The sequence below is a fragment of the Lepus europaeus genome, chromosome 3, assembly GCF_033115175.1.
Source record: "Lepus europaeus isolate LE1 chromosome 3, mLepTim1.pri, whole genome shotgun sequence".
In the NCBI taxonomy this organism is placed as follows: domain Eukaryota; kingdom Metazoa; phylum Chordata; class Mammalia; order Lagomorpha; family Leporidae; genus Lepus; species Lepus europaeus.
The window spans coordinates 53,769,431-53,795,047 of NC_084829.1; the positions used below are offsets into that span (position 1 = coordinate 53,769,431).

At 46.3% G+C, this 25,617-nt stretch overlaps 1 protein-coding gene across 1 annotated transcript in view; it reads right to left on the minus strand.

The window, feature by feature from the left end:
- GCLC (glutamate-cysteine ligase catalytic subunit) overlaps window positions 1-20,598 on the minus strand; it is a 47,161-nt gene extending 26,563 nt beyond the window's left edge. Inside the window, exon 1 of the mRNA XM_062186289.1 lies at window positions 20,020-20,598. Within this exon, the coding sequence (XP_062042273.1) occupies window positions 20,020-20,169 (150 nt within the window). The 5' untranslated portion in view covers window positions 20,170-20,598. The remainder of the gene's footprint in view (window positions 1-20,019) is intronic.
- Window positions 20,599-25,617: the final 5,019 nt, after the last annotated feature.

Below are 25,617 nucleotides of genomic sequence, written 5' to 3' on the forward strand. Positions count from 1 at the left end.
TTTAGTTCAAGAAATGGATAATACTGCTTGCTTTAGGTAAGCAAACCAAAAATAGGAGAAATGCACCTGCACAATTACTCTGTCAACTGAAAAATGCTAGGCTGCAGGACCCAGAACTGTTCCCCAAATCAGGCACAAGTTGCTAGATAGCATCTACAGATGAGTAAGTCCTGAACGCTCAGAACCTGGTAGAACAGGACACTTTGTTAAGCTTCAGGAAGGACATGTGAAGGTCCTAGGTATGATCTTTAAATGAGCATAAAGAGAAAAGGTATGCCATAAACTTCTCATATGTGAGGAAACTTCAAAATGTGCATGAAAAGTAATTAAAAGATCAATTTATTTTGATGCAAAGAAATTAGAAATCCACGCATAGTTTTTTCATAATATGCATTTTCCAGAAACATTTTGAAGTCCCCTCACATAAGTTAAACTGCAATGAGCTTTGTTAGCATAGTTTTGAACAAAAAATTCTTCATTTTCAAAATCACTCCTTGGCCAGCACTGTGACATAGTGGGTGAAGCCCCCACCTATGGTGTCAGCATACCATATAGCCACCAGTTCAAGTCCACTTCCGACCTGGCTCCCTTCTAATGCACCTGGGAAAGCAGTGGAGGATGGCCCAAGTGCTTGGGGCCCTGCACCCATTTGGGAGACCTGGAAGAGACTCCTGGCTCCTGCCTTCAGATGGAAGATCTCTGTCTCTCAGTCTCTTCCTTTCTCTTTGTCTCTTCCTCTTTCTCTCTGCCTTTCAAATGAGTAAATAAATCTTTACAAACAACAACAGCAAAACACTCCTAGCCCACATTAGGATAAAAAGGCAACAAGCTCAAACTCATTTTGAATGTTAAACAACAGCCAAATGGATGACATTTAAATGCTAACACTCCTTAATTAAAAAAATAGTCACTGGATGATATCATTAAGCAAATAAAAACAAACAGAACATTTACCAAATGAGAAAAACAAACTTAATTTTCAATTAAAAAAAAAAATCTAAGTTCTGTTGGAAGCCTTAAGAACTTCCTAAATATTTTTCAAACTAAAATTCAAGGCCTCCCAAAGTATTCTTCCTCTGTGTCACCCAGATCTTTCTGTATCAGGGGTTCCTTGGCCTCTTGGCTCTTGTTATTCAATCTCCCCTGCCACCCCAACACATTCACATTTACTTCCTAGTCCAGTACAGGCATTCAAATAACTGAGTCTTTAACAGACAAACCACAGACAATGAATGGTAATAAGAAGTGACAACAAAGATAGGCCTTTGGCCTAGCACTTGGGATGCCAGTTCCTGTGTCCCACATCAGAATGCCTGGGTTCAACTCCTGGTGCCCAATTCCCACTTCCTGCTAATGCAGAGCACAGCAGGCAGTGGTGATGGCTCACATAACTGGATTCCTCCCCTGGATTGACTTTTCTGCCCTGAACTTTGGCCTCCTGGAACTCTGAGGGCATTTGGGAAGGGAACCAGTGGATGGATGTTCTGCCTCTCAAATAAATAAAAAATTTAAGTGATATATTAGAACAGTACTTTCCCAATATAAAACACCTAAAGCCACAATGCTATATTTTATGATTTCTGGAATTTTGTCCCCAGACTGTTTTTGCTTTTTGTATCCAAAAGGTGAGAGGAACAGACAAAAGCAAAAATAACAGAACAGGATATGGAGGTTCTTCTGTACCACCACACTGACTCTAAGGGTTACAGTACACAGTAGTTTGGTGCCCTACTTATGTTTTTGCTCTGTGATTTTGGTTACTCAAGTCCGAAAATATTTGTCTTGACGGCTTCAAAAGAGACCACGTTCCCATATCTTTTACTACAGTATACAGGGGTCTTATACAAGTTCAAGATTCTGTATTACAAAAAAGCAACATGGATTTCAAGTTTTTTTGCAACAAGAAGTTTACCTTTTAATTCCATTTTCCACAAACTTTTTGAAGTAACTGTGCATGTTATAATTGTTGTATATTAGTTTTTGTTAATCCCTTACTGAGCCTAATTTATAAATTAAACTTTATTATGGGTAAATTAGTAAATATATTGTGTCCTATCCATGGTCTCAGGCATTCACTGGGGGAGTTTAGAACAAGTGGGGGACTCTGAACCAGGTTCTGAGCTTTGATTAGCCTGTCAACCCCAACTTCTAGCACATACGCTGCACACATACAACCCTAGAAGCTTATACTCAAAGGGCATTATAATGGGGTTGCAGAGTAACTAATTTAAGTCTGTGTGGTTAATAACATCGGGAAGAAACAGGAAAACCAACCACCAGAGTTCAGTTCAGCACAAATCACAATTCCTAGGGACAATGCTGCTTAGCACGTACCATTAGCCTTTTAAGTGAGGGAGAACAGGCCCAGTAAAAACAACTGACCACTGTATAAGACATTCATATTTTAGCACGCGCCGTGGCCCAATAGGCAAATCCTCCACCTGCGGCACTGGCACACCAGGCCCTCGTCCTGGTCGGGGCACCAGATTCTGTCCCGGTTGCCCCTCTTCCAGGCCAGCTCTCTGCTGTGGCCCGGGAGTGCAGTGGAGGATGGCCCAAGTGCTTGGGCCCTGCACCCCATGGGAGACCAGGAGAAGCACCTGGCTCCTGGCTTCGGATCAGCGCGGTGCGCCGGCCGCAGCGCGCTGACCACAGCAGCCATTGGAGGGTGAACCAACGGCAAAGGAAGACCTTTCTCTCTGTCTCTCTCACTGTCCACTCTGCCTGTCCAAAAAAAAAAAAAAAAAAAGACATTCATATTTTAAACGTGCACTATCCTTTCTACAAATCAGAATTAAAATCCTCTTAGATTTCTATTCTAAAAGGTTACATTTTATCCCAATATCTGCGTTGTTGAAAACAAGGACAAAGACACATAGAAAAGACTCTTATGTACTTTATGTGTTAGTATAGTGTTGCTAAGAACCACCTGGACACAATAACCCTTAAGTCATTTGATGCAGGTCTGAACAAGAGTGAGGTGCTTTGTGTTCATCTGAAATCAGGCCAATTAAAAAAAAATCTTAATTGAGAGTGATGTAAGAACTCATTGCCCTACTGAATACATAGTAGACATCTGGCACACCTGTGGCATTAAAGTTTAAGGTAAGTTAATAGCAACTTACATCAAATTTGGGGGATGTTTGCTAAGTATTTAAATGCATTTACCACTAGTATTAAATAAAAATATTCCTGTTTAAACATTCTGAGTTTCTACTTTGAGGGTAATGATTTCAGGTACCTTAAAATTTGAGGCACAATTAGATAATTTTAATTTTTTTTTTAAGATTTATTTCTTTTACTTGAAAGGCCGAGTTACACAGAGGGAGAAACTAGATCGGACATGGAGCAGCCAGGACTTGGCACCCATATGGGATGCCAATACTGCAGGTGGCGGCTCTACCTGCTACACCACAGCATCAGCCTCTTGATTAGATACTTATTTATTTCCACTCCCTAGAGGAGAGAACTTTGTGTGATCAGGATATGGTCTAGTCCTGAGGCTAGCCCTGAGGCATAGCAGGTAATGCTGCCACCCATGACACCAGTGTCCTATATGGGTGCCGGTTCTACACCTGGCTGTGCCAATTCTGATCCAGCTCCCTGCTAATGCACCTGGGAAAGCAGAAGATGGCCCAAGTGCTTCGGTCCTGCACCCATGTGGGAGACCTGGATTAAGCTCCTGGCTTCTGGTTTTAGACTGGCCCAGCCCTGGCCATTGTGGAGTGAACTAGCAGATGAAGATTTCTCTCTGTAACTCTTTCAAATAAACCAATCTTAAAAAATAAAAGCAAAATAATTTCCCCTCTCAAAAGTATGTAAGCTACCATATGCCTGACCTCTGGGGAGAAGGACCCTATTATCCAGACCTTAAGGGACAAGGAGTCACAAGGTCCTACATGCTCCCCCAGACAGTAGATAGAGGACTTGGTACCCCAGGAAAGGGGCTGTATCCAGGTGTTCAGGTGGAAGAGGGCAAGGCAGGAAAGGGCTCCAGGACATAGTCCAGGAAAGGTGGGTGTGCAGAGCAATGGACACTTGGGGTTCAGAGCCAGCCCTTCTGCTCCACTGTTGGACCTCGTCCACTGGCCCATTTGCTAATATTGCCTTTTCTTCCTGTGAGACCCAGTTTTCTCCGTACACTCCTGAGCAAGTCCACAGCCATTCAGAGGGTTAGAGCTCCAGTTAGAGTGAACAACTAATAGGCACCAAAACATACTGTCTTGCTGTGCCTCCCCTCCTCCTACCTCCTCGGGTTCTTTCATCCCTTCAATCAAGGAGGTTCTCAAACTTACACTGGCTGGAGTGACACGAAATAATAAGACATGGCTAAGCTCTCTAGGGGAGTGCTCCAAATGACCAAAAGGAGTTATGGACAGGCAACAGCAGGGTCTCTTCCCATCCAGGAGCTCAGCTTTCCTGGAGGAAGTGTCAATTAAATCTAAGCTGATTCTTCAAGTGGGACTGGCCAGGCAAGGGTGCGGGCCCACACACCCTTGCCATGAGCACTTTCCCACAAGACACCCCCACCCAGAGGTTCAGCACCAGGGCAGCATGATCACTATCTGCCTGGGCCCAGCCCCAGAAAGCATGTTTCAGGGTTGGAGACCATGCCTTCTGTCCAGAACCGCATCCTCACAGTGAAATATCAATGACCAATGGTTTTTGAGCCCTATCAACAATCAAGTTGGATGGCCCCCATTTCCACGTCTAGCATCGTACCTGGGAGGTGCTAGCTGCAGTCATCCACTGAGTTTTTCAATACTTACAGTTACCTAAGGAAGACTGAACAGCAACACCGAAAGGGCAGCTGTGTTTACAATGATGGAAAAGTGAGTAAGAAATTCTAATACAGACAAAATGAAATTTGATATGGCACAGATTTTGGTTAATGGTGAATTCAAAGGTAGGCATGTCTAACAATGACTTTTCGAATACCCAAAACACCATTTCACAAGGCCAAAAACTGAAGAGTTTGGGGAGACCAGTAAGTGCAAAGCAGAAACTATAATGTGTGCTTTCGTGTACATATTTTTCATGTGCGGTGCTTGGTAACTGTTGATATATTCTATTAAACTGCTCTGTGTTCCAAATAAGGAAACATTTGAGTAGTTTAGTCTAAAGTTGTATCAAATTCTTAAAACATTTCATATGTTTTGAGAAAATGGGTTTTTTCTTCCTACTTTAAAATGTCAATTCAAGCCACAGAATTACTCCTGATACACTCCAGGGAAAATTTACATTTTTAGAAACCAAAATCAATGTGGCCTCACCCTGACCCAGTCTTCTGTTGGCTTCATCCACTAGGCCTTCTGCTTACAGAACAGGCTGCTTTTTATTTATGACATATAAATCCCCATTCTAACACTGCATAGAAATCCAGGGATTTGATTCCCTGAATCATCACCTTGGCCCGCATGGAGAAAGCATCCTTCACCTGCCTAAATTAGCGACCGGAGACCCAAGTGCAAAACGCCCAGACTTTATAAAGGCCGTCATGGAACTCCTTCCTTACTTTGAACCAAATGTAGCAGGAACCTAACAGTCTTCTCACTCCCTCTGAAAAGGCAGCCAACACACTGAGTTACTGACATTTGTTGTGGTCACCAACACAACACAGACACCCTGCGATTCAGAAACCTGCACCAGAAGACACTTCCTCTTACAGAAACAATACTGCAACTATGAGTAGCTCCTATTTGCACCAGAACACCTGTTTACTACCATAGCTTCTGGCTTCTAAGGACAAGTAAATTCCTTGGCTCTTTCCTTAGAACGCATTCCCCTACTAGTATCCAAGATGCTACGTGGACAAGAAAGAGGATATCCTGGTTCCCAGATAGGGTTGCTTTGGGTCAGCCACCTGCAGCAGTCACAGCTGGGATGGGGGTGGGGCAAGGGAGCTGGGGCAGTATAGGGAAGAGGACTGACCAGAATCTCTGCAGTGCCTCCTACCAGGTGCAGAAGCTGGGGCTGCAGCATGGGGCATGACTGTTACTGCAAGAAGCACCCACCCTCCCTGAGCGATGCCCAGCTCAGTGCCTGATGTACTCTTGAAGGGCTGGAGCAGGCACATTTCCTTGGAAGGCCCGGTTTACGAGCTAGCTTGTCTGAAATTCAGGGACTCACTTTGAGAAATATTAGAAATTTACAGCTGTAGTTCCTGGGAAGTGGTGTTCACTGACCCACCCAAAAAAAGAAGAGGGAAAACTAAAGTGCTTTCCAAAGTGCCTAAGTGACAGCCATTGCTAAAATAAAGGAATTTTAACTACAAAGTGACTGCTGGGCCGACCCACACCCCCCAGAGAAAGGATGACAGTGCTTCAGGATCCCCAAGTTTAACGCCATCCACCATCATCAGGCATAATCCCATGTCAGGGAGGCAGCGTCACAGATCTCACTCGGGAATTGTACCTGGATGTCACAGCAGATCTCAACTACAGAGTAATTCCAACCTGTGCAAAAAGGGATCTGGAAGATTTAGACTCATGAACATAAAATCCTTCCCTGCCCTATCTGAGACTCAAGTTCACAGGTGAAAACCTCAAGGAGGGAAGTCAAAGCTTTGACTGTGGCTAGCTACCTGGGCCCTGGGAGGAGGTGGGCACAGGCTGTAAAACCATCAAGTAAGGTCAGCCTGATTTTCTTATAAAGGGCTTGTCCTACATCTCTGCCTCTCCACAGGGCAAGATGCCAGCAGATTAGCTGGGAAGGCTGCAGTCACATTATTAAACTTGTTAGCATTTGTCTGCGGACCGAGAAATTTACCAAGCATATTCAATGGTGTCCTTTTGAAAGAGTGCTGGCACTTCAGGAGAATTATGGGCCCTCTGGGGATGAAAAGTGCTGAAGTCTGCATCTGTGGCTCTAAGACACATTCATATTTTCATCTGAGAACAAAAAGCCTGCCTGCCTCCTGCGCTGCCTCCGCCCCCTGCCCTAGCCTTTCCAGCCTGGGTCTCATCTTTGGCTGCCGCCTCTGAAAGCTGGCATGGTGTGCATGGGGGCACAGCTCAGAGTGCACCCTTTGGGGTCCATCTGCTTGAATCATGGTCACTTCTTGTGTAAAACAGGGATAAGTCACAGGGCCCCTGGGGAGGACTACATGAAATAATGCATGCAGAGTGTCTAACTCAGGATTCTTTCCTAGCTCTAGGGCAGTGATAACCCTGACTGAGACAGAACAGGGTCTTCTAAGTGCTCTTCAGATGCTGCTTACAATCCCTTTCAGGCCATGGGGGGTTGTGATCAACATTATTGCCCTCTCCCCACCCCAAAAAAAAAAAAATTTTTTTTTTTTGGTGCAGAGAACAGAAATATCGGAACATGCTACTCGTAGGAAGGAAGTGCTGTTTCAGTTTCACATACGGGGCATGTATTCTAGGTGCACAGCTCTAAGACCCAAGTGAAAGCTGCGGTGCAAAATGCTTACTGCCTACTTCTGCGGCAGGCAGACCCAGGCTCCTCAACCGAGCAGATCGAATCACTCCACTGCTTGAAACTCACATTCGGCAAAAAGCCCAACATCCCTGCCCAAGAGCCATCCAGCCAAACTTCTCGGCTTCCTTCATCCTGAATCCTGCTCCCCACCCCGCGGTGCAGCCTTTCCCGTCTTTCCAACAAGGCTCCCCTCTGCCTAAAGACAAGTGAAGTGCCACCTCTTCAGAGAGACCATGGCTGATCCCAGGACACTGTGACCCCTTCATGTCCCTGCCACCACGGAGAGCCACCCACACTAGCACCTCTTGGACTTGGGCAAAGCTGCTCTCCAGCCCCAAGTCCTCCTCATCTTCCCTAATTACAGCCACTCAGGATGTGTTTTAAGTCTCTTGGCCTTGGTTTTTATCATCTGTGAAACAAGAGAAAAACAAATATCCTTTCCATTCTTAAATGACTGTTTCTGTAGTTAAACTCGTCTAGAAATCCTGTTAATCCAAGACCCTCTGTTTTCTTTCCCTCTCACACCAAATACAGCACACAATTTACTCTGCGTTGCCAGAAGGGGTGGTTTTTGTTACCAGAGCGTTATCAAAGCGTGCCCTGTCTTAATGCTCACGTACAGTATGTGTGTTGACCTTTCCAGCATTGATCACATCCTCTTAAACCGACCGTAAGAAGCTGCTAAGCACACTTTCACTTTTTATTAGCGCTCCAGGCTTCATCAGCAAGTTCATTCCTTTACTTAGAGTCCTACAGAACAAGGTCCTTGGAAGCCCACGAGGTGCCCAGAGTGGGACCTGCTTCCTGCAGCTGCTCTCTGGACTGGTTCCTCTCATTTCTGCCCGAGTTGCTTTCTTAAAGTTTCATCCTGAGCAGAAAAACCAGATGACTAAGCACATAGGAACTGTATATAAAGGAAGTGATCCCTAGGGGAGCGTCTGAGCTATGCTTCTGGGAGTAAAGTGCATGAACTCCGTGCCCAGAAGACTCCTGTGTGCTTCCTAGTTCTTGCTCTTTGAGCCGCAGTCAACAGAGCACAACCTGGACACGGCTGCAGTGGCAGCCAGGGGGCTCCCGTGCCCAGCACAGGAAGGACTGCTGGTGACTGCGCTAGGTGACAGCAGGGCTTCTAAACACCAATGTGGGGTGCAGACGTGATCGCGTGCAGAAGGGGCCAAAAGGGAGCACACCCACATAACCTCTCGGGTTAATGGGCTGACAGGTCTCAGGAAACAGATCAAGATTTTTATTTTTAATGCTAACTCTCTGGTACGCAAGGTCACTTCTGCAACCCCTCTTTTTGAACTCTAGACAAGTCCCAGCCAGTGTCCACAGAACTTCCAGCCCCTCCTGGCCCTGGGAAGCTTTGGACTCCCTTGCCCATGAGCTCTGTGGTTAACCCAGTAGGCAGAATCACAGCCCAGGCTCTTATTACTTTCCAGGAAAAGGGTCATGGAGTCTCTCACTTCAGGGCTTTAATTCTAAATAGGCACCCCTTCAAAAAGAAAGGAGTTACCTGAATGCAAAGAACTAAAGGCAGAACCTAGGGGGAGGTGGACAAACTTGACAGTGGGTCTGCCTGGATGTTTATGCAATCAGAAACAGGTTCTGGAGATCCTTTTATAATTCTATTGCCAAAATATGATCAATCACCAAATCCTGACCACAGCAAACACAAAAATCTAGGAAAACAGATAGCTCTTTTCTAAAGAGCATCCAACAGAGTAGCAACTTGGCCATTATATCTCTGAAGAGACGCCGACCCAGATAACCAGTTTCTGTGGACCTATGAAGGTGCATCAAAAAGGCCTCTTGTGTGTGGAGGTCTGAGGCCCATTGCACGCTTCCTGTCTTGTTGAACAAAGTCTGGGAAACACAACTGTTACTGGAGATTCAGGGGCCTCATTCAAACATACCACATCCATCAACATTCAGTTTCACTATACGAGGGTGATAACTTAGTAGCCACAGAAATACCACCCAAAGGACAAAAACTCATCTGCTTTCCCAGTTCTAGTCTGCTTCCTTCGAAAAGTTGTCAGTTTCAAGGACCAGATGAGCTATAAAAATATGCACAGGCTTGAAGTACTTATTTTGGCCAGAAATTGATTTTTGCTCTTTCTTTTCTTTTCTTTTTTTTTTTTTTTTTAAAGTTTATTTATTTGAAAGGCAGAGTTACAGGGCAAGAGAGAGATCTTCCATCCTTTGGTTCAACTCCCTAGGTAGCTGCAACAGCTGAGGATGGGCTAGGCTGAAGCCAGGAGCTAGGAGCTTCATCCGGGTCACCCACATTGATACAGGGGTTCAAGGACTTGGGCCATCTTGCACTGCTTTCCCAGATGCATTACCAGGGAGCTGGATAAGAGGTGGAGCAGCCAGGACTCTAACCAGAGTACAAATGGGATACAGGTGTCACGGGCGGCAACTTAACCTGCAGCACTATTTTTTTCCTCAACTTATTTAATAAATATAAATTTCCAAAGTACAACTTTTGAATTATAGCGGCTTTTCCCCCCATAACCTCCCTCCCACCCGAAAACTATCCCATCTCCCACTCCCATCCCATTCTTCATCAAGATTCATTTTTCAATTATCTTTATATACAGAAGATCAACTTAGTATATACTAAGATTTCAACAGACTGCACCCACACAGATACACAAAGTATAGAGTACTGTTTGAGTAGTAGTTTTACTGTTAATTTGCATACAAGTAGTAGTTTTACTATTAATTCGCATAGTATAACACATTAAGGACAGAGGTCCTACATGGGAAGTAAGTGCACAGTAACTCCCATTGTTGATTTAACAATTGACACATTTATGACGTCAGTAATCACCCGAGGCTCTTGTCATGAGCTGCCAAGGCTATGGAAGCCTCTTGAGTTCACCAACTCCAATCTTATTTAAATAAGGCCATATTCAAAGTGGAAGTTCTCTCCTCCCTTCAGAGAAAGGTATCTCCCTCTTTGATGGCCAGTTCTTTCTGCTGGGATCTCAGAGATCTTTCATTTTAGGTCATTTTTCTTGCCTCAGCGTCTGAATGACTTAAGGGCTGATTCTGAGGCCAGAGTGCTGTTTAGGGCATTTGCCATTCTATGAGTTGCAGCACTACTCTTCAACATGTTGGAAATACACCATCACTAGAGCCCCCAGCAAACCAGTGCCTTTGTTTTGGTTCTCAGCCTCTGGTACCCGTTAAAAGTTTGCCATCACTAGTCCTGCTACCTCCTAAACTGTTACTTTTCAGGATCCCACACTATATTCCCATCTCCCCTTACGTGTGTTCATCAGGGTTCAGAGGCACAGTCAATGTTTTCTCTCTGGGTTATCCTGCCCACGCCCCCCACCTTGGTTTTTCACCACCACCTTTGGGCTAGCGGCCGCCTAACCTGCAGTCAGCTTAGATGTTGCCACTATCCATCCAGTATTCCTATTGCTTGTAAAGTGCTGAACTCCTCAAATGAAAGGGCTTTAAGCTAGGACAACCAAACCAGTTCCCCCAGGAAGGATCCCAGCAGGGACTCTTATACACTTGGCTCCCCAGACTAGACACCTGGGTGAGAGACACAGGTACTCCAGGGCCGGGTCCCCAGAGAACTCTTCTCAGCTTCCTTCCCATTATGCCAATTCCCTACCTCTGGAGGCTAGGCCACACCCTCCTTTCTCTTCCAGCGAGGATGATGTCCTCTGATGAGGGCTTCTTGTTTCTACTGACCTCTCGAAACCACTATCACATGATCTATAGAAAAGCTCCAAGTATCATTTCTGGACCTGTAATACTATGCCTGCCCACATGGACTATTAGAAAGTACATTCAGGGGGCCAGCACTGTGGCATAGCAGGTTAAGCCTCTGCCTGTGATGCTGGCATCCCATATAGGTGTCAACTTAAGCCCTGGCTGTCAACTTCCAATCTAGCTCCCTGCTAACACTCCTGGGAAAGCAGCAGAAGACAGTCCAAGCACTTGGGTCCCTGCACCCATGTAGGGGTCGTGGAAGCAGCTCTGGGCTCCTGACTTTGGCCTGGGCCAGCCCAAGCCATTGCAGCCATTTGAGGAGCGAACCAGCAGATGATTCTCTTTCTCTGTAACTCTGCTTTCAAGTTTAAAAAACAAACAAACAAAAAAAACCTTACGAAGAAAAAGAAAGCACCTTCAATAGCCTTAATCCCAATCCATCTTTCTAGCCTTAACCTCTAGCCCATCCCCTGATGGCTGCTTTGGTCGTGTTATAGCCACACTACCCAGCACTTCAACTCCAGGAACCTTGTAACCTCACACATGTGTACCACACCCTTTCCTTGCCTTCTCAACCTTCCTTTGAGAGCTCTGAGCTCTAAGAGACCCGAGAATCTCTGTAGAGAGAACCAACTCCTCTTCTCCCACACCTACTTCCGCTGGAACTCTGCAAGGGTAGACAGCTTTTTTTCTTTTTCTAGGTGCTTTCCAATATATAGGAGGCACTCAAACACTTCATTTGAAAGTCCTCCATCCTGGAAGCAAAGCTCTTAGCATTCTGCCATGTGTAAGTAAAGCTTAAGTCTCAGCTTTTCTGACGGAGGCATTTTGCAATACCACTCTGCTTTTCACAGAAAAGTTGAGAGGCTCAATTAGGTACTTCCGTTTTACTTAGAAAACAAAAGACAAAAATCTAGGGGCAGGTACTGTGGCTCAGTGGTTCAATTGCTGCTTGGGATGCTCACATCCCGGACCAGAGTGCCTGTTTGAGTCCTGGCTCCTCCATTGCTGAACCAGCTTCCCTAGTCAGCTTCCTGCCACCCACATGGGAGGCCAAGATGGAATTCTTGGCTCCTGGTTTTGTCCTGGCCCGGCCCAGCCCAGGCTGTTACAGGCACTGGGGAGTGAACCAGTGCATGGAAGATACTACCCGCTCTCTGTTGTTCTGCCTTTCCAGTAAATAAAAATATATAAACTTAAAAATAATAATCATTGCAATCATAAAAAAAAAAAAAAACACAACTTTCTAGAAACCTAGTATTTATGGCTTTAGAATTGGATTATTTTTCAGTTGCCAGTAAAGTATGTTACCTAATAGAAAAACTAAAACCCAGGGGATGGCACTGTGGCGTAGTGGGATAGAACTCTGCCTGCGGTCCCGGCATCCCATATGGGTGCCACTTTGCCGATTCAAGTCCCTGCTTCTCCTCTTCCGACCCAGCTCTCTGCTATGGTGTGGGAAAGCAGTAGAAGATAGCCCAAGTCATCTTGGGCCCCTGCACCCACGTGGGAGACCCGGAAGAAGCTCCTGTCTCCCGGCTTCAAATTGGCTCAGCTCAGGCCATTGAGGCCAGATGGGGAGTGAACCAGAGGATGGAAGACCACTCTCTCTCTGCCTCTGCATCTCTGTAACTCCGCCTTTCAAGTAAATAAATAAATCTTAAAAAAAAAGAAGCTAAAACCCAAGAGGGAACTGGGTGAGGAAATGGATTCTACTACTTCTCATATGCATTTCCTGATTTCCATGTTATATGTAGTTCAGAACATTCTAAAACAAAAATTGTTAATAGATACAACTGGAAATATATATATGAGCATACAATTCAAAACCAAATGATGGAGTTTTTGATTAGATATAGATAAGGAAATTGTAGTCTGAAGTAATTAAGTTCCATATCTTAGATTACACAACCATTTGGGGCTTACATTGTCATCTTTAGACACAAGCTAATTCATAAAATGTACATAAACTTTCAAATTACATGTAATTGTACTTTGAACAACTATCCCATCATAGAATGCTAACAGTAATACTAAACTATGAAACACAACCACAAAGAAAATCCTGGCTTTAAAGCTTGGCTAAATCTTGTTTGCTGGCAGGGATCTAATAACTACTAGAGCAGCCAACATTAGACAGAGTTTACAGACAATGGAGAACAGAACTGAAAAGAATATAAAAAGTGGAAAAGACTTTCATTTCTAATAAAAATTAAGTAACAGAGACCTGAAACAGCAACAACCAAAAACAACAACAAAAACGGAGAAAGAAAATTCAAGTATAACAAAGAATAGTTTTGAAGCCATTGGATATCAGCTAATAAAGAGCAGAAATACCTGAGATATGGGGGAAAAAAGTTAACTGACCCTAAAACTGCTCCAATTTCCTGCCTGGAGAGAGGCTTAGGTCAGGGTCATGGAAGTGATGCAAAGTTCAATGGACTCCCTGAATTGGAGAGATGAAGGCCAGAATCTTAGGAAATCAGTTCACGGGACAGAGTATCGGAAAGAAGAGAACCCCAGCCGTCTGCAAAGGTTTTCTCCAAAGACTCAGTAGTTCTTCAACACACATGTGTGAGGCAAGTACCCAAAGCTGGAGCAGCGTTTTTCCCATCAGCAAAAAGGAGCAACCATGATTCAGGTGCACTGGGTAGAGTACCTATGAAGGTCTTGCCTCAGTAGAAAAGAATTAGCCCTAAACTCAGAAACCTAAATTATAAAAGCAGCACCTGAAAGATCAAACTGTCCCCAAATAACTGTATTCTCACAACAAAGCTTAAGAATACTTATAGGCATATACAAATATAATAGAGCAACAAGGTAAAATTCACAATGTTTGGTATCCAGAAAGATTACCAGACATTCAAAGAATCAGAAAAACATACTCAAAAATGAAGAGAAAAATCAAAATCAATTAATTGAATCTGATTGGAAATGACAAAGATGACAGAATTAACAGCCATGGGCATTAAAAACAGTTATTAGAATTGTATTATGGGGCCGGTGCTGTGGTGTAGCAGATAAAGCCATTGCCTGCAGTGCCAGCATCCCATATAGGCCTGGGTTCAAGTCCCAGCTGCTCAACTTCCAATCCAGCTCTCTGCTATGGCCTGGGAAAGCCGTAGAATATGGCCCAAGTCCTTGGGCCCTTGCACCCACAAGGGAGACACAGAAGAAGCTCCTGGCTTCAGATCTGCCCAGCTCCAGTGTGGCAGCCACTAGGGGAGTGAACCGGAAGACGGAAGTCTTCTCTCTTTCCCCTCTCTCCCTCTCCCTTGCCCTCTCCCTCCCCCTCCCCCTCCCTGGATAGATAAACTCTACAAAAGAAGGTCTGATGTAATGTCATACATTGTACAGAATCTAAAACTTTTTTGTTTTAAATTGTGGTATATGTTTAAGAAACAGACCTAGAGGGGGCCGGCACTGTGGGATAGCGGGTAAAGCCTCCACCCGCAATGCCAGCATCCCATATGGGCACAGTTCAAGTCCCAGCTGCTCCACTTCTGATCCAGCTCCCTGCTAACATGCTTGAGAAAGCAGAAGATGGCCCAAGTGCTTGGGCCCCTGCACCCATGGGGGAGACCCCGAAGAAGCTCCTGGCTTCTGGATTCTGATGGACCCAGCTCTGGCCTTTGCAGCCATTTGAGGAATGAACTAGCAGATGGAAGATCTCTCTCTCTCTCTCTCTCTCTCTCTCTGTGTGTGTGTGTGTGTGTCTGCCTCTGCCTCTTTAACTCTGCCTTTCAAATAAAATAAATCTTTAAAAAATTAAATTAAAAAAAATAAATGGACTTAGAGTCAGGCAGATTCAATTCTGTTACCTCTTGCTACTAAGTAGCTCAAAATACCTGGCAGGCAGCTAAGTCAACTCTGGAGTGATTAGGAAAAGTCAAAGGTCATTTATTATCATATTTGCATCACAGATTTCCTCTATCTTTCAATGTGCACATAAGTTACAAACAAAATCTGTATCTGAAAAGTGTGTGTCACCTGTTAAGAAACAAGCAAGTGCTCACTTTTTTTTCACCCAGGAATATCTGGGTCACCTTTCTCCACCACTCCCTCCTCTAATTTGGGGGCAAAATGAGGTAACATCCCAGCACCTAGAAGGCAGAAACCTCTGTATCCCACAGAAAGCATAACAACTGTTGATTAGGTAGGGTTTGCACCTTCATATTAAAGTGCAAACAGGAACCTGAAGACTGACCTGGACATCTACCTATTTATGGTCCTCACAGAAAAATACTTTTGAGTTTCAACAAGTTGACAAAAACATGGCTCTATAACATAGTCTACTTTACTACCGTGATTGTCTTTATTCAGCAGTTGAAAAGGTGACCTCCAGATGAATTTCAAACAGCTAAAACATTCTGGTTTGAAATATGTACATTATTAGTAATCCTATTCAAATTGTACTTACTCAAATGGCAAAAGGTAGAAGCGATCAGATGAAAGTCCAACACACTCACTTTCCAAATGAGGAAACCCAGGCTCAAGATCACACAGGAAATTTGGCAGACCTTGGCGAGAACCCACATTGGACCCAAACCCAGGGCTCTTTCTGGCGGGAGGAGATAAGTGCTTGGCATTTCTGAAGTGGCAGACATGGGGTGCATGTTATGGCACAGCAGGTTAAGGGGCCAGTTTGAGCCCTGGCTCCTCTGCTTCTGATCCAGCTCACTGCTAATGCACCTGGGAGGCAGTGAACAATGGCAAAGTACTTGGGGTTCTTGTCACTCACAGAAGAGGCCTGGATGGAGTTCTAGGCTCTCGGTTTTGGCCTGGCCCAGTTTGTGGGCATTTGGGGAATGAACCAGTAGAAGGAAAATCAATCTCTCTCTCTCTCTCTCTGCCTTTCAAATAAGTACATCTTAAAAAAAAAAAAAAAAGGCAGGGTGGGGGAGGGCTTCCAACCATACCTATAGCCACAGTATAATGTTCTTTAAAGGTTCTGTTCTGTTCTTTTTGAAAATCAAGGCGTGGCTGTATAAGTGCAACACTGAACCACACAAAACATTATTCTGGTGTCGAGCCAATGCAGTTCAACCTATCACACTCAAAACACCACTTTCTGCTTGTCACCCTTCATCTAGGGGGGTGGGGGTGTCTACCTCGCCCACCACACCCTCCTCTACATTTATCAGCCCAGCCAGTCCTCAGTTACTTCCCACGGCTTCTGTATGCACACAAGCGTACTTGCTAGTTGGTCCTCTGGGTTTCCCAGCCAGCGTTCTGAATGCTGTGCTGTTCATACAATAGTGAGTTCCCACTATGTGCAAAGACTCATGCTGAGCAGCTAATCGTTCTCTCAAGCTCACCTCATCCACGGAGCCTTCCTTGGTAAATCAGGGACTGTGGCCTTTAAACTCTTCAAAGTCAGAAAAAATGTACATGCATCCCAAGGCACACCCCTATTCACACCTGCTCTCAAATAAATAATGCATAAGTTTGACATAATACTCTGCCTACGTACTTGGTACTCTTCTCTTTCAGTTTTTGAGAATTCTGGTTGGCATCAAGATTACCAATCTAATGTTTACAGTAACGCTATTCACAACAGCCAAGATGTGAACCGAACCTAAATGTTAACTGACAAAAAAAAAAATGGACAAAGAAAATGCAGTACACACTAATGAAGGAATATTATTCAGCCTAATAAACAGAAGGAAATCCGAAAATTTGGATGATTTTGAAGACATTACACTAAGAGAAACAAATCAAGTCACAGAAGGGCAAACTGCTAAAATAGTCAAATGCACAGAATCACAGATGCTAGGGGCTGGCAAGAAGGAGTTCTTAAGCAAAAGCATAAAGTCTCAATCATGCAAGATGAACACATTCTATCATTCCTGTAGTTAATTTTGTATTTTACGCTTAAAGATTTTGGCAACGTGGATCTCTTGTTAAGTGCTTTCACCACACCCACACCCAAAAGTCCTAACTGGAATCTTCTGTTTCTCAAACCACGAATGGATCACAACCTGCAGTCATGATCCATTAGTCCCGTAAGAGGGTCTCCCATGGGTCAATGCTTTCCCATAAGAGGGTGATTACTTGGACCTGATGCTGAGGAACAGCGGCATTAGCAAGTACATGGGCGAGAACCCAGCTGCCCCCAGAGCGGCACACCTTATCTTGAGAAAGCTCAAGGTGCACAACGGGAGCACTAGCCATCTGCATCCCACAAGTCAAGGGTGGGAAAGGACCAACTCAGCAGACACCAAGGCATCACTGACTTGCCGTTTCAAGAGCAAAAAGTTGTATGGGACTTTTTTTTTCCTTTTGGGAAGTCTTCACAATCAATTCTTCCCCTTCTGTCAGGCTGTTTGCCTACAACTGGACTGTCAATACTTATAGGCAGGAATGTTATTCTTCCTGAAACTTCTATGCCTCTACCCAGGGACAACTGAAGCAGAATGTAATAAATGAACAGAGGCCAGGGTATGGCGCTGCTGCTTAAGCTGCTGCCTGCAACGCTGGCATCCAATATGGGTACTGATTCAAGTCCTGGCAGCTCCACTTATGATCTAGCTCCCTGCTAATGGGCCTGGGAAAACTGCAGATGTTCCAAGAACTTGAGCCCCTGCAACCAACATGGGAGACACAGTTGGCGTTCTTGGCTCCTAGCTTCAACCTGGCCCAGCCCTGGACACTCGCTGCAGCCATTTAGGGACTAAACCAGTGAATGGAAGATCTCTCTCTGTACATAATCTTAATTAAAAATGAGCAGCATGTCATTTTTTACATCTTTTCTACTTTGTGTTTCTATTAAATAGTAACCTCCCCATTCCAAGGGACACGGAGGACAGGCATGGGAAGACAAATCATAAGATAAACAGTAAAACGCTGGTGAGACAGGAAGCATCTAAAATCAAGTTTCTTAAGAAAAACCAATTTGCAGCTTTGGATCTCACTCATGAAGTGTATTTGGGACAAGAAGTGTGCAGACATAGTCTCAACAGTCACAAACGAAAGCTTTCACTGAACATGTTTAACACATTTTAACATGACAGCAGTGCTATCCAGGAAACATTATTAGAGCCTTAAGACACCCTGAAGTCTCTTTATCAACAGATCTGCCCAGGTTTATCTTTTTAAGTTTTATTACCTGGTTGAAATACCAAGCCCAGTTTATAGAAGCAACACCTTTGATCTTTTGGGGTGGGGTGGGGAGGAGCACCTAATCCTAACCTTTTCTCCATAAACGCTTATCAAAGGGGAGACACTTTCCTGGGTGCTGAGCTTATAAAGACCCCGCTCTAGAGCTCCTCTCATTCAGCTATCGCAACAACTGCAAGTCACTTCATACAGGAAGTCCTCAATGTTCTTCCTACCTACAGCAAGAAGTGTCCCACAAGTACAGGACTAAGGAGTCTGGTAGGATCTTAGGTGAACACAGCAGAAAGTCTCCAGTGATGTAATTCTGCCTGGGGCAATGAGCACCGTCAACTGTCAACTGCATTCCCTTTGGTAGTCAGGTGTCAAAATGCGAACAAACAAAATTTTAATTTCTAGTTGCTCAAAGATGGCTAAATTGTCTTACAATGGAAAACTAAGTGACACTTCATACATTCCCTGTGCTACAAGCACTTGATGCCAACTGTACCAGGCACAAGACTTAAACCTTAGGACAACAATTAGTGAACAAAAGGCACAATGCACACTGTCCCTGTCTCCTTGGGCTGACATTGCCCTGTGAGTGACACACAACACAGAAATGAATACAGAAAGTGTTAGATGAACTGAAGAAAAGTGAAGAATTATCAAACACAGACTGTGCTGTTTTTCCGTACAAAGTGTGACAAATCCCTTTTGTAGAAGTGCAAATTACTAGTCATTCTTTTTCCAAGTTAGCAATTCCTACAGCTGTGGGAGGCGGAGCTACCATCCCATGTTAGAAAGCAGGAAACTTTGCAGGACCTACACACACTTACACCAAACACGTAAACACTGACAGAAGATACATTCGAAAGCAAAAACTGAAATCCAAAAACAGAGATGGACTTCTGAATAAGTTAATTATCTGTACTGCACCTTGTTTTTTAAAAACAGGAAGAGAGGGCTTAGATAGCCTTGGCAGAATGGACTAAACCTAACAGTTTTAACTGTTAAAGCTGCTTTCCACATCATTCCAATAAACAATGGTTCAACATACTGAGGATACAGCATCTGCAGGCAGAGCACATGGTGAAGCACTGATTGGTGAAGTTGAGACGCTGGACTGGGGCCATGGGAAGGCACTAACAAATCCCTATTTTGAAGCTCTAGGCACTCCCACTTAGAACTAAACAGGATCAAGGAGGGTTTCCCTCTTCAGGAAAAGGGAGCCAAAATTTGTTGCAATTTTACAGCTATCAGCGTGGGCGGAGGCGGGAGTAGGGGCTTGAGAAGAGCATTGTGAAAGACACCTGGATGAGGCAAGGCAATAAGCGAACTTCCAAGACCCGCTTTCTAACAGCAATGGGCCTACGAGGACAAATCAGTCCCTTTCTCATTAATCTCAGAGCCAGTTTCGAGACCGGTCGGGAGATACACTGGACTTTAATACATGTACACTTTCTCACGCCATCCCAGCGCCCATCGCGTCTGCCGAATGGAGACACCCAAATGAATGAATGAACGGGGGACACGAGTGTGGCTAGAGATTCAGGCAGGGGCCCCACACGGTCCGGATGGCCCTGGACGCCGGCCAGGCGGAGGCAGGCACGGCGCGCCCGGGACGGGGAGGTACCGGGGACTCTCGGGGCGCACTGCAGGACGCCGACCGCGATGGGGCCCGGAGCTCCGGTCCCGCCTGGCTGAACAAAGGCAGTGCGGGGTGGCCCGGCCGCGGGCGCTCACCTCGTCGCCCCACTTGAGCACGTCCTTGTGCCGGTCCTTGACGGCGTGGTAGATGTTCAGGAACTGGAGGATTCCGTGCCGCCGCACGTGGTCGGCGTGGCGCTTGGTCTCCTCCCAGCTCAGCGGCGAGCCCTGGGACAGCAGACCCATGGCCGCCCCCTCCTCCGGCTCCTTGGAGGTGCCCGCGACCGCGGGCTCCGGGCGCCCGCAGAAGGAGGCGGCAGCTGCGGCTCCACCCCAGGCGGGGTCCTTCGGGACGCAGCTGGCAGAGGGAGGGTCCTGTCCGCGCCGGCTTCCCGGTACGAGGATGGGTCCCCGGCGCCCAGGTGACAGATCCGGGGGTCCGGCGCACCGCGCAGAGACACAGGACGGGAAGGCAGGCTGGGCGGCTCTAGGCCTGACGGCCTCGCCCCTCGCTCGCTGCCGCCCTGCTCCTGCTCCGAGGCGGTGGCGACGGACCCCACGGCCGCGCTGCGGCTCCCGCTTCTCTTTGCCGGTGTCGTGCACTCCCTGGCTTCTTCCTACTTGTGACCAAAACCTGCGCCGCGGTGGAGCATGCCCAGTGCCGCCGCCCGCTGGCCCGCCGCTCCAGGTCGCGGTCCGCCGCTCCGGATTTTATAGACTGCGGGCGGGGGGCGGGGAAAGGAGGCGGGGCAGGAGGGAGAGGCGTGGCCAGAGCCCAGGGGGCCCCAGGCTCTCCGCCGAGGAGGGGTGCGCGGCGGCGCTGGGGCGGGGTCCAAGGGGAGGCGCTCGGCGGGGCGGGCTGCATCGCTTTAAGCCAATGCAGATGTAAAACTCCTTTTTTCCTAATCCGAAGAGATTAAACTCCAGGTCGGGAAAAGAAACAGGTGAGAGCCGCAGATTGCCCTGAAACGTAATTAACTTGAGAGTCGAGTGAGTCACATGGCTGTACCTCAGAGGCACTGGGAAACTTTGGGCAAATTATTTCCAAGCCTGAATGCGCCTAGTTTAATCCTGCCTTCAGTGGATGTTATAAGGTTGGGCATAGTACAATTTTGCATGGATCTGACGGCCAACACGTTGAGCCAGCTATTAAGAAAAATCCATTTGTCTACAGGTTTGTAGATATGTGTTGTTTGTGTTTTCTGTAAGTATTTGATAACATGCGTTCTAGATGGCCACTTTTAAAAATAAAAATACGGGGATTGATCGTCGTCTCCAAATGGACCATATGAAGGAGTTATCCTGCATTCAAACCTAAGCTTCATCCAATTAAAGTGATCAAAATGCTGTTCACGTGCGCTTACCTAGGAACAGCTGGAGTTGGCTCTCCCTTGATGGGAACTGGAAGGAAGAAGGTACCTTGCCCCCATGCACTTGCTCAGTAAATAAGCTTTGACACTGCAATGACATGACAGGTCCAGGGCAAAGTGACAGCAACCAGGTCCTTCTTGTCCTGAGGCCAGGAGGAGTGTGCATAAGACGTTCCTTTCCCTGGCACTTCAGAGTTCACTTTGCGTAAGCACTTCCTAATTGCTGAGTGCATGATTGGGGAGTGTCTTCTCTCACAGCCTCCATAGTACATGTGTCCGTCACAGGATGTGGGCACACGGATAGGGAAGGTTGGCTGTGATTTTCACAGTGGGGTGTGTGTGTGGAGGATGGGGTTTGAAGCTCAGGAGTCTGTGCCTTCGCTGCCTGCACCAGACCTTTCCGTGCCTGGCTTCCTACTTATTTTTCTGGAATAACTGCTCTCTGTGTTCCAGTTGAATTTGTGCTTGCCTCTGCACACGATATAGAATCCTTTCAAAAGCATATCCACACTAGGTAGTGATTTTCTCTGGAATCGAGATGACATGCCTTCTGTGCTTGGTGTAAGGTAAATACTTCCTTTTGAAAAGCAGGAGGCAGGGGAGAGGGAGATAGAGAAAAAAACTGCTTCACAAACAGATAAGGCATCCAAAGAAAGGGTCATTTGGTTATTCTCATGATGTCACATTTCATAGCCTGCAGTGTTCCACATAATGGTCGTTAGCCACATGTGACTATTGGGCATTTGAATGTGGCTAACCAGAAACTGAACGTTTTGTTTAACTTCAATATGAATTTAAAAATGGACATTCCATTCACTTATTGGAAAACTTTTTTTAATATTTATTTATTTGAAAGGCTGAGTGACAGAGGGACAGAGAAAATCTTCCATCTGCTGGTTCACTCCCCACGTGGCCACGATGGCTGGGGACGGGCCAGGCAGAAGCTAGGAGCCAGGAACTCCATTGTGGTCTCGCACATGGATGGCAGGGGCCCAAGTGCTTGGGGCATCATCTGCTGCTGCTGCTTTCTTAGGTTCATTAGCAGGAAGCAGGATTAGAAGCTGAGCAGCTGGGACTTGAACCAGCAGAATATGGGATGCTGGCCTAGCAACAGGGAGCAGCTTAAATACTGCAGCCCCACCACACCAGCTCCGCTTATTGGAAAACTTTTAAGTAAATTTTGGAACAAGTTGGGAATGTGACTCCATGTTTTCAACTGTACGTTTCATGAAATCTAAATAGAAATTATTTGCGGTGAAATGTAGTGGCTCAAGAAGTGTGCTGTGTGACCGACCAGCTTTGATGACTTAACACAAAAATCGAATATAAATATCTAAAATTTCGTGTTGATTGCACGTTGATGTGTAGGACAGTATTTCGGATACTGAGCTAAGACAGACGTGGTGTATTTAATTCACCTGTTTCTTTTCGATTTTCAGACTGCGTGTGAGTATGTATCTCGCATCCCAAGTTATTGAGACCGCGCTGGTGCAGACCAATAAAGGTCCAGACACTGGACAAAGCAGGCTTTTCCCTCAGAGCTGCGGGGTTTCCTAATTACCATACCGTGGAGCCAACCCTCTCGGGAGGGTCGGCTTGGCTCCGTCCAGTGAGAGACTAAGTTCTCGTCTAGTCAGACACCTGCGTAGTGAGAATTAGCTTGAGGATCCGAGTTTTTCCGCCCTAGATCTTGGGCCGCACTCACACCCTCCCCCCCCCGCCCCGATCTCCAGACCCGCACCTGAAACCACGGCGGTCATTTCGGCTCCACCGGCAGGTGAGCCAAATTGAAAAGCGGGATGTTGGCCGCATCCTCAGAAATTCCTGCTAAAAGGGAAAACATCCCGCTAAGACCGAGCGGTCACGGTCAGCAACAGCCGCTCTAACAGTAATTTGCATTTGCGGGACTCCTTCCGCGTCTCAGACCGTGGGTTTCACCCAAAGCTGCATGTCCTTGCAGAATCAGCTAGTCATGAGGAAAGGTGAGAGACTTCCTGACCGCTTCCTCCGCGGAAGAACTCAAACACCCTCCCGAACCGAACCCACCCCCGGCCAGCGGCGGACCGAGCACCGCACCGCTGGCTTCCGAGCTCCGCGGACCAATGCAAACCCGATGCCGGGAGCACCCGAAAACCCGGCCCGGAGCCCGGCGGCCAGGGACGCCGAGCGCCCGCGCCCCCGAGCTGAGCATGCTCCGAACAGCGGGCTGTCGCCGGAGGAAGCGGCGCGGGCCCCGGGCGCTGCACGCCGCGCCGTTGTTGTGGTACAGCCCCCGCCACGTGACTGCGCGGGCCCGCCTCCCGGCGCGCGCTGCCGCCTCACCGTGACTCAGCACTTTGTGCGGGCTCGGCGCCGGAGGTCAATCCTGAGGAGAGCGAGCCCCGGGGCAAAGTCTCGGCGCGGCCCTCGGGATCCGTGGGTGGCTGCTCGCGTGAGGGCAGCAGCCATTTCAGATTCTCAGGCTGTTGGGCCTGTAGGAGAGTAGGAGAAATGGGCTTATCCTTTCGCTGGGGTCGTGCGGTAGGGCTTCCCCTGAGTCAGCGGCTAGGCAGCCAGCGATGAGGAGAGCGCGGGGGATGTGGCTGCGGGCCTGGGAGGAAGGCGCTCACAGGTGCATCCCCGGAGGTTTCTCTTCCAGCTTAAACACTCTTTGTTGTCAGTGCTGCTAAATTAATAGAAAAAAAAAAAGTCTTGCATTTGGTAGCTTTTTAAACACACGGTGCGGAGATACCCTGAGACAAAAGAAAAACTTTTTTTTTTTTTAATTTATTTTTGACAGGCAGAGTGGACAGTGAGAGAGAGAGAGAGAGAGAGAGAGAGAGAAAGGTCTTCCTTTGCCGTTGGTTCACCCTCCAATGGCCGCCGCAGCTGGCGCGCTGCGGCCGGCGCACTGCGCTGATCTGACGGCAGGAGCCAGGTGCTTCTCCTGGTCTCCCATGGGGTGCAGGGAAAAGAAACTTTTTAAAAGTCAATTTTCAGTTCACGTGGATTTCGAGTTTTTACTGTTTGTTTTTTTTTTAAATATACTTACCATATGAGACAGAGTGAGATCTGTGCACTGGTTCAGTCCCCTGTATGTCCCCCAAGCCAGCACCGGAGAGCTGTAGGGACCCAATGACTTGAGCCACCACTTGCTGCCTCCCAGCGTGCACTTGAGCAGGAAGAGGGAATCCAGTGGAGCTGCGACTTGAACTCCTGTGGGATGCAGTGTTAAGTGCTGCGCCAAGAGCCCACGCCCCAGATGGATTTTTCAGGTAGGGTTACAAAAGGTTTATGCAGGCAAGCGAAGATCTGTTTTTAAGATGGGGAAGCTTGAGTGCGCTCCAGAAGATGGGTAGGAGTTCACAGGGGGCAAGATTCAAGATGTAGAGGTGAGAAAAAGGAAACTGGTAGAAGCAAGAACTCCCAGGAGACATGATGTGATGGGATCCAAAACTCACAGGAAGTGGCCTTCGTTTCTCCCTCCCCCCTTTCGGGACAGTATTCCTATGAGTATTCAGTATTCCTATTCCTTAGCAGGGAGAAGATAGGATGCTAAGATGCTATCTTGGGTTGGGAAGGGTCATATATGAGTCAGGAGACTCTTCTTCCTGGAGTATGATTAAAGCAGAAATGTTTGTTATGGGAATTTCCATGCCAACAGGAAAGTGGAGAGAACAGGGTCTGATAAGGACTTTGTTGTGTGTGATAAGGACTCTCCATCTTCAGAGTCACAACAGGGCTCTTCTTGTTACTTACCTCCTCTCATTAGTTTAAAGTAAATCTCACTGGAGCAAGATCTCTTAGCTCTAACTGAAGATTAAAGAGAAGAAGGTAAGACATTGGAACAATTAATATGGAAGGATCCATGAAAATGGAGAAGAATGTGCAATAGGCTACTCCTTTACTGGAAATCTCTTCATTCTGAAATCGGAAACAGTAGATATTGTCCAGTTATTTTTAGTCCAAATTATCTAGTTTTTGTGTAAAGTATGGAACTGCATTTAAAAAACAAAACAAAAAAGTCAAGTATGTCACATGTAGTATAAACTTGCATGAAGACTGGCATGGACAGTCATTATTTTATTATTATTATTATTATTTTGAAGTAGGCCAAGTGTCAAGGTGAGTTAACTGTTGAAAGCCTGTATTTATCCTTTCAAAGATTCCTAATCTTAGTCCCCACCCTTTTCCTCTTATTGGCTTCCTGTAGTTCATGTAAATACATGTAATCATCATCCTAGATTAGATAACAGTAAATAATGATCTTTGACACACAGCAGCCTATCATGCCTGGAGTGTGAGATGTGAAAATCAGCTAACCATAATTGCATCTATGTAGAAA